The 10,476-nt window shown below is 32.9% G+C and overlaps 1 protein-coding gene across 1 annotated transcript; it reads left to right on the top strand.

Moving 5' to 3' along the window:
* Positions 1–2,753: 2,753 nt before the first annotated feature.
* LOC306849928 (neuronal acetylcholine receptor subunit alpha-2-like) lies at positions 2,754–8,601 on the top strand (the record flags this gene model as incomplete). Its single annotated transcript, XM_079385312.1, has 5 exons — positions 2,754–2,897; positions 3,167–3,211; positions 3,522–3,631; positions 5,827–6,886; positions 8,476–8,601. The coding sequence occupies exons 2-5, from the start codon at positions 3,182–3,184 to the stop codon at positions 8,599–8,601; spliced, it is 1,326 nt and encodes a 441-aa protein (XP_079241438.1). The 5' UTR covers positions 2,754–2,897; positions 3,167–3,181.
* Positions 8,602–10,476: the final 1,875 nt, after the last annotated feature.

The raw sequence follows: 10,476 nt of genomic DNA, 5'->3' as shown, positions 1-10,476 counted from the left end.
TTAGATTTGCAATATTGAAATATAATTGAAAAAAATACATGTGATACATAAGTTCAATTATATAATTAAATGTACCTATTTAAATTTATATAAATGTATATTATTTCATAACATACATTTTTATTCTAGTAATATGTCTAAACACTAGTAATATGCTTAAAAAATCATAACATCATAAAAAAAATAATAATGTTTTTATATATAAGAATGTAATATTTATGATATTATAAACAATAAAATATAATAGAAATACATATATGTAATGCTTATAATAAATGTATTTTGAAAACGTATTTTGAAAAATTATTTGCTGTAATAAGATATGAATTAATTGTAGCGATTTATTTTGCTATACTGTATGTGGGTGGTGCTTTTCGCTGATTGGCTAATCCTAAAACAAACTGTGCCATTTAAATATTTATATTTAATAAAAACTAATAAAGTTGAGTATTTGAGTATTTAAAATACAAATAAGTATTTGGCCCTTTATCGTACCAAACTGAAGACTTATTTCAGTGTAAACCCCTCCCACTGATCCTCTATGGAGACGCACAGCATCATCATTGGCTCGCGCAGTCAGTCAGAGCCGCTCAGTGAGTCTGATGCTGATCATAACCCCTGCACGATCAGCACATACAGTCATGACAGGCCATTTCTCACGCTTCTAGACTTCTGCGGATGGACATGGAGCAAAATCATATCAAATTATTTTTGAAGAATCTGCCGCTGTTCTTCCTTCTTCTGGAACACGTTAAACCCGGTGAGTGCACAGCTCTTTTAATTAGTGAAATTGTGATTTTTGGAATGATGGAAATCGAATTGTTCAGTTTATTTGCGGGTTTCAAATCATATGCATTTGTGAATGAAACACTTACAGTGTCATGCAAGGCATAATCAAAAAGTTTTAGAAGTAGTATTGAGTGGTAATGTCTTATTCTCTTCATATATCAGTGTTAATGATATTAATAGCCATTGGCAATATTGTAAGCTAAAAATTCAGTGCTTATTCATATACAGTATGCAGTGGGATCTAAAAGTCTCAGACCACATTGCATAGCTCTTTAATTGGAACATTCTTAAATCAAGTGGACATTCTGAAATTAATATTCATTTTTAAATTCAACTCAAAAGAATGCAAAATAGTAGCATTTTCAGATTTTTTGACCCCACTCTGTGTTTTTGCATCACACTGGTTGCTGTTCCTGTGTGACTCCAATATGAAGTTTCCACCCTCTAAGAAAAAACATCACAAATCACCGGACGGCTGGATTAATTAGAGCTGACTGCAGTGATTAAGGAACGAATAGAAATTACAGTGAGGAGGCGGCTGTGCTCGGCCAGCCTCTTATTTTACCCAGCCATAACTCAGTTAGTGTGAGTGACCTCAGCTGTGACCTATTCAGTGCTGTGCATCTTCTACAGTACATTTCCAAAACATTTATCAGACACTTCACAATCAATTACAGTGCTGAATTAATCAGTTATCACTAGGGGTGTGCAGCAGAGCCAATCTGTATCTCTACAATTTCTACAAAATTGGAAGTGAGTGTGGCTTGAACCGGAAGTACATTGAATTACACGAGAAACACGCTTTAAATGTAATTTTGTTATTATTAATAAAATTATTATTTTTAATTAGAATTAATCTAAAACACTAAAAGAACAATTTATGGAAGGTAATTGCTACACCTTTTTCCCAGGGCAGAAACAAACTTCTATTTGAATGAATGAATGATGCATTTATATAGCGCTTTATTGTGTATTGCTTTACAATCATGTGGGGGGGTCTCTCCTCAACCACCACCAGTGTGCAGCATCCACTTGGATGGTGCGACGGCAGCCACAGGACAACGGCGCCAGTGCGCTCACCACACACCAGCTACAGGTGGAAAGGAGAGTCATTGAGCCAATCAAGTGTATGGGGATTATTAGGAGGCCATGATAGAGGCCAGTAGAGGGAATTTGGCCAGGACACCGGGGTTACACCCCTACTCTTTATGAGAAGTGCCATGGGATTTTTAATGATCACAGAGAGTATTCTATTTCACAGTTCAGAATTTTTTCTTGCAATTTTGAGAAAAAAAGGCACAATTATGACTTTTTTTGTTTCCTTCATGAAATGATAAATTAAAAAAAGGTAATTGCAACTTTTCATCTCACAGTTCTGACTTTTGTACATTTATATTTGATAATTACAAGGGAAAAAGTATATAAATTCAGGGTTGCAAGAATTTTTTTTTTTACATTTTTATTTATAAATTAATTTTTTTATTTATCATTATTAGTTATTTTTTATTCCGTGGTGGAAACAAACTTCCATAAAAACGAAATGTTAAATAAAAATTTTTCTTTCTTTTATTTCTTTTCATTATTTTCCAGAGGGTCTTCGCATATCAAGTTTTGTCAGGACTCTATTTAAAATAGCTTAGAGAACATGGAAGTTGAAAGAAAATAATCAGTGGCTGAAAACTGCTAAAACAACTTTTACTCTGCCTAATATAAATGCAAATTTGAGCAAATAATTAAAAAAAAACATAAATTACAGACTGACTTCATGACTCTAAGACTGAAAAGCATATCGTGTATCATATTGCATAAGGTTTAACATTTATACAGACATATAGAAGATGTGTATGATTTAGTATCTTAATTGTCACTGAAAATCGCAATGGCACGGAGTAAAATAAATTTGCATGATCAAGACCTGTCAGAAACTCTCTATTTGTTTATGAATATCTCTTGCAGCTTTATCAGATGGTTGGATCCATGCGCATGCAGAGGACACACTCTTTAAAAAACTCTTCATTGGTTACAATAAGTGGTCCAGACCCGTGCGGAATATCAGCGATGTTGTTATTGTCAAATTTGGCCTCTCGATCGCCCAGCTTATTGATGTGGTAAGCTGATGTTTTTGATGTTTGCCTTGAAAACAATACAAGAAAAGGTCCTGGTTATAACTGAGTGGTAAACAACACAAATTAAAAGCATCAATAAGACCATCTTGAGTGCATTCATTTTTTGCCTCATTAAAATCAGAGAACTGAAGAATTGTAAATGATGATGCTTCAGCTTGAATTGCTTCTCCAGTGTAAATCTGTGGGATTTATTTATACCAGACCAAATTTATATATCTTTGATGCTTATTTCCTACTTTGATATTCTACAGGATGAGAAGAATCAAATGATGACAACAAACGTTTGGCTGAAACAGGTGAGAGTCTTAATATTTAACTGTATTAATTAATAAATTATACTGTGGTCAAAGCTCAACTGATAAAATTCATGAACCCTTCAGACAATCATATAGGGAAAACAAATTCAATAATTATTTACTATATATTATAAAAAGCCCATTAAACCTCAAGAGTAACTTCAGCAGCAAATTTTACAGGTTTAATCCTAACTAGATTCTAAAGATTTTTTACAGAGGGTTTTGTTCAGATATAATTTACCTGATTTTATACAACATTTTATACATTTTTTCATTTGGCTATATATAATTATACCTCTGACCTCTGCAGGAATGGAACGATTATAAACTGCGCTGGAATCCATCTGAATTTGATAATGTGACATCTATTAGAGTCCCGTCAGAGATGATTTGGGTGCCTGACATTGTTTTATACAATAAGTAAGTATTGATGTAAAAGGTTGTAACACACACAACATATGCAGTAATATTTTGTCAAGGTGGTCCTGGCTATTTGGACATTAAAGGTTATGATTAAACTAACACAGTGTCCTGTTAAAATTATGGAAGAAAGAGGACGGTCCAAGTCCTAATGGCTCTATTAATATCTGCAGGCCATCGATCTGACGCTCTGGTGTTTCTGTAACATTAATATGTGAAATCAACCAGACATGGCGTGAAATAAGATGTTAAGCACTGCTGTAGTTGATTAAAAAAAGGTGCATGTTTTATTCTCCTAATAAAATGTCAAATGACTCGTCTATTTTCAGAAACACCAGGTCTGTCTTTATCTAGGAGGCATATTTGATCTCGAAAAATGAGAAATTGAGGTCCTCTTGCATCATCAGATACCTGGAGCAAAAAACAGAAAGTGCTGTAGATATTTGAAGTAATTAATGCAATTGTCATGGAACATCTTCCTAGAGGCATAAAGAAAGTTTGTAGCCCAGATACATCAAAGACACTTCCTATAATTCATCCATATTTTACAGAAAGCAATTTTTAAAAGGGTCATACTTTCTGAGATCCAGTTAAAGTAATTTTTTGTGCATTAAAAAAAGACATAATTAAGTTTTTTATGGGTTTTTTTTTTTTTTTGGCTGCTATAATTTTAAGACTAGCATCATTGCTTTTATTAAAAAACAAATAGAAGTACAACTGCTTTTAACACTGATAATAGTAAAAAAAAAATCATTTTTTATTATTTATTATCTTTATTATCATTTAGTTTATTATCTATTAAGTGTAAATAATTATATTACAATGATATCTTAAAGATAGATTAATGGCTACTGAAAATTCAGCTTTGCCATCACAGGAATAAAGTACATTTTAAATATATTTGGAGGAGAAAAAAAAATATTCCACAATATTGCTGTTTTTAATGATCAAATAAATGGCCATTTTCACAACATATGAAAAAAAATCCCTTAGTAAATTATAATTCTGATTTTAAAATGTTGCATTTATGACAAAGTTAAAATTCTAACATACTAAGTCCTAATTATGAGCAGTGGCGAAGCTACGGTGGGCAATGGCCCAGCCACTTTTAGCTGTGGCCCACCCACTGAAAAGTTGGTAATTTTCCAAATGGATGTTATTTATTAAACTATAATAATAATAATAATAATAAACGTCTTATTTCACTATAACGTTATATATTTAGTCTAAATATATATTTAACGTGAGTTTTCATGGTCAATTACAGGCAGTTTCGTAATTTTCCCTCATACCATATGCTTGTCAAATGGATGATTTGTCAGTTTCTGTTAGTCCCACCCATAATTATGTTTAGATGTAAGGACATGCGCACGTTTGAAAATAGTGTTGAACTGGAAAATTGTAATTGAAAATAGAAAAACAATCATCCTGCCATCATGCTGCCAGAAATAACCTAGGCTATATATTTATAGCTATATTTGTGCAATATTTTCAAGGAAAAAAATCAAAACGTTTTGTTCACAAATCGCACATTTATAAGTAGCCTATTGAACCGTTCTGTATTTTCTGTTATTAATTATGCAGTTATGTAGGTCCACCCACTTAAACATTTCTGGCCTCGTCCCTGATTATGAGATTAAAATATTGTTATTAGGCAAAACATTGAAATTATGACAAAATCAAAATTATGAGATAAACATATTTATCATATTTATGGCATACTAAGTGAGAACTAAGCGAAAAAAAGTCATGATTACTAGAAAAAGGCCAAAATTATGACATTAAAGATTAATCAATGAAATAAAAAGTGAAAATGATGATATACTAAGTCAATTATGAGATTACTGTAAAAAGCCAAAATTAGAACAAAATTTTGAAATTGTGAGATTAAAAAGTCAAAATTATGATATACTATGACATTAAAGTTTAAAAACTTAGATAAAAAGTCAAAATTATGATATGCTAATTCATAACTGAGAAAAAAGTCATAATGATTAAATAAAAAGTCAAAATTCTGACAAGTTTAAATAATTAGGTAAGTCATCAAAATTATGATATAGTAAATTATAATTATGAGATAAATCAAAATTATGAGAAATTATGGAAAATGCAACCTGCATAAGAGACTTCTTTCAAAAACATACAGAGCCCAAACTATTGAATGATGCTGTAACTTTAAGTGGTTTTGTCTACAGTGCGGACGGTGAGTTTGCGGTGACCCACATGACCAAAGCCCACCTGTTCCACACTGGAAAGGTGAGTTGGGTCCCTCCTGCCATCTACAAGAGCTCATGCAGCATTGACGTCACTTTCTTCCCATTCGACCAACAAAACTGCAAGATGAAGTTCGGCTCCTGGACCTACGACAAGGCCAAGATTGATCTGGAGCAGATTGAGAGCACTGTGGACCTGAAGGACTACTGGGAGAGCGGCGAATGGGCCATCATCAATGCTGTGGGAACCTACAACACAAAGAAATATGACTGTTGTCATGAGATCTACCCGGACATCACCTACTTCTTCATCATCCGCCGTCTGCCTCTGTTCTACACCATCAACCTCATCATTCCCTGCTTGCTCATTTCTTGTTTGACCGTGCTGGTGTTCTACCTGCCGTCGGACTGCGGAGAGAAGATCACATTGTGTATTTCCGTCCTCCTTTCCCTCACTGTTTTCCTGTTGCTCATCACCGAAATCATTCCCTCGACATCTCTGGTCATTCCACTGATTGGAGAGTACCTGCTCTTCACCATGATCTTTGTCACCCTCTCTATCGTCATTACTGTTTTTGTGCTTAACGTGCACCATCGTTCACCAAGCACCCATAAAATGCCCCGTTGGGTCCATTCGGTGTTCCTGGACCTCATTCCCCGCTGGCTCTTCATGAGACGCCCAGAACCTGACCAGAAACGCCACAATACACCCAACCTCATCAAGTCCAAAAGCTGGCTTCATCAGGAGACTGATGTGGATGGGCTGAACTGTCAGGACATGGAGTTCGGGTTAGGGATGGGAATGTCCACGTCCATCTCATCCCCATCCGCCACGTCTCTGCATCTGTCCGACTCGGAGCCTTTACTCCAGAAGTACAAGCTCCAGCAGTTAGGACACGTGATGAACCTGTGTCAATGTCCAGCAAAGCTTACAAATCTCGTGTCAGACCCCAGTCTGACCTTCTCACCGTGTGTCCTACGAGCTCTGGATGGGGTGCGGTACATCGCTGATCACCTGCGTGCTGAGGACGAAGACTTCTCAGTGAGTGGCGCAAATATTCAACCCATTGTGTAGGGATTATATAAACCCAATTCCAATACATAAAAAGAGTATATTGGTAAACCATAATTATAACATTAAAAAGTTGTAATTATACCACAAATTCCAAATTATGGCAAAATTGTGACAAAAGTCATAATTATTAGATCAATCTAAATTTTGCATAAATCAAATTAAGAGAAGTCAAAATTATGAGATAAATCAGATGGATGACATACTAAGTTATAATTATGAGATAAAAAGTCAATATGCAATAAAAATCTAATTATGAGATACAAGTAAAAATTCTGACAAAAGGTTGAAATGCTGACAAATTTATATTTACAATATTAAAATGTCAAAATTATGATATATTACTGTAAGTCATAAAAATGAGATACAAATGTACCTAGAGTGAGATAAAAATTCAACTATGAGATAAAGTCATAATTCTGACATTAAAAAGATATATTATGAGACAAAAGGATGAAATTCTGACAAAAATCTGTTGTGTGAAATTCTGACACTAATACTGTTGAGACTAAAAAGTCAAAATAATGAGAAGCAAAGTCATAACTATGAGACAAAAGTACGTATCATGAGATTAAAAATTCAATTATGAGATAAAAAGTCAAAATTACACTAAAAAGTCAAAATAATGAGGTAAAACAAATTTATGACATACTACTGTAAGCCACAATTATGAGATCAAGTAGATATGCATTCAAAGGTTTAAATTATGATACAAGTTAAAATCATGACAAGTAATTATAAGTCAAAATAAATACAAAAAAATTCAAATTATGAGATGTATACTGTACTAATAATTAATGTACAATAATTACGATTAAAAGTTAGAATCATGAGTTAAAGTTTGAAACTGAGATAAATGTCAAAACTGACATATATAATCAAAATTATAAGATGAAGTTGACTGATATACTAAGTGAAAATTCTGATATAAAAAGACAAAATTATGACCAAAGCTTGCATTTTTGTTATATTTATAATTTACATCATAGTTATGCCTATTTATCTCATTTTTACTTTTATCTCATAGTGACTTAGAATGTCATAATTATGTCATTTATGAGATTTGTTATGAAGTTCTATTGTGAATTATCAAGCTGTACAGTAGTTGTGAAAAATAAAAATTACAATGACTAGAGCACATAACAAAATTACTAAAAATTAAGCTAACATTGATTACCGAAAATATAAAAATACTAAAATAACCTACCACACAATGCAATTGTAAGATATAAAGTTGCATGTATGCAAAAAAAGTAATAAAATACATAATAATAAAAAAAACGTAATTGGGAGATACAAAGACATGATTTGTATAAAACAAGTTGTAGTTAGAAATAAAATTTCAATTATGACAATGGTCACTATTATTATAATTGAAATGTATAAAGGGGAAATGGGCTGATTAATAAAACGCTTAACTCTTTGTGAATTTGGTATCATGTTTCTTCACTGACTACACTGACAGTATCCCTCGTTACGCTGTTCACATGACATTTTTCACTCACAGTTTTCCTGCTCTGACCGCTTTTAAACCGCACTGTGTGTTTGCTTTTGGACAGGTCAAGGAGGACTGGAAATACGTGGCAATGGTGATTGACCGTATCTTTCTGTGGATGTTCATCATCGTGTGCCTGCTGGGGACGATCGGCCTCTTCTTACCTCCCTGGATATCAGGAATGATCTGAGCGCTCGCTTCAAGAGCCGAGATACAGAGCGACATCAAGAGCTCCGATACAGACTTCCCTGATGGAAGCCTTTTCCAGGGACCATTACAAACATTTGTTATATGAAAAAAGTATTTTTATTTAATCTCTTCCTTTGATGAGAGATACCCGCTCTTCAGGGATTATTTGAGAATGCGGTTCATTGTTACAATGCAGGAAACACAAGTCACATCTCGCTGAATGCCTGACATTTACCACTATCAAACTGCACCCGAGTCCTGTCTCCATGCATAAAGAGCGGGACCGTCAGCACCGCAATATGCAAAATTAACCTTTTGGAAAGAGGCAAAGCTTATGTGACCCTGACGGGTGGCAGTTCAATTCAGTTCACTCTTTACCCTTTATCCAACTGTTCAATGAATCGTAGATTGCATTTCGTTCCACTTTCAACAGCAATTATCTCTAAGGTCAGAAGGCAACTCCTATTTATTTATAACTTTCTGGAGTCTTTGAAAACGCAATGCTTTTGATATTGCGGAGGTCGTACAATTATGTAAGTTGGGTCTGTGAACCATGTGGGTCAATGACTTTTAAATGGGACCTGAGAGAAAAAGAACATTTGAAATACCCACTGAACTAAAATAGTGTTTTGCCAAACATGAAGCGCAGTTAAAGCCAAAATGTTAGATAACAACTAGGATAGGCCTTTATCTGCTGTAATCAAGAATGAATCATTGCATAAAAATGTCTCATTCGGTTTACCTAATAATTAATATACGGACTCTATCTGACACACACATCTCTTAATAGCTTCATTTTACAGCTGTGTAAAAAGTCCTTAGACTAATGATAAATGAGACAATATTGCGATGTCGCCCTCTGCTGATGGTTGTGTAAAACAACTGATTTAAGTCCAGGATTCGTGAAATGTGCAATTAAATAAAAATGATATAGCCAATTAAAACATGGCTAAATAAAATAAAAAATAAAAATACATAAAAAAATATGTTAACATTTAATATTTAAATATATGTTAACATATAATAAAAAATATCGGTCAAAATGTGAGCTCTAAATAAAGTTTCAAAACATAGGCTTAATGAAAATATATTGCATTTTTAATATATTTTAATAAAAATAAAATAAAAAATATTGAATTCATAATTTATAGAGATGCGGAAAAACAAACACGAAATCAATCCAGATTTTTTTTTCTTGCAATTTTGAGTAAAAACAAACAAAAAAACTCTTAATTGCAAAATGTTGACTTGTAATTATAAGAAAAAAATTCTAAAAACAAGAAATTAAACAAGTAATTCAAGCTTATTATCTGACAAATCTGACTTTCTCATACTTACAAGTTTATATCATAATTAATTTTACAAATCTTTATTTAACTGTCTGGGCATGGTATTTCAGTAGTCACTGGGGTATATTTGTAACAGTAGCCAAAAATACATTGCATGGGTCAAAATTATAAATTTTTCTTTTATGACAAAAATCATTAGGATATTAAGTAAAGATCATGTTCCATGATGATATTGTATAAATTTCCTACTGTAAATATATTAAAACTTAATTTTTGATTTATCAATATGCATTGCTAAGAACTTCATTTGGACAACTTTAAAGGAGATTTTCTCAATATTTAGATTTTTTGCACCCTCAGATTCCAGATTTTCAAATAGTTGTATCTCAGCCAAATATTGTCCTATCATAACAATCCATGCACCAATGGAAAGCACATTTATTCTGCTTTCAGATGATGTATTGGACAGATATGACTGATTTTGTGGTCCAGGGTCACATATATTGAAAATATACAGTTTTTTTTAAATGTGCAAGATTCATAATTTATATAGGGTCTGAAAACACTAAGCGTTTAAAAGTATTTTT

Source organism: Barbus barbus (assembly GCF_936440315.1).
Source record: "Barbus barbus genome assembly, chromosome: 30".
NCBI lineage: Eukaryota > Metazoa > Chordata > Actinopteri > Cypriniformes > Cyprinidae > Barbus > Barbus barbus.
The sequence above is the reverse complement of the archived record's forward strand: the minus strand, read 5'-3'. Positions and strand labels throughout refer to the sequence as shown.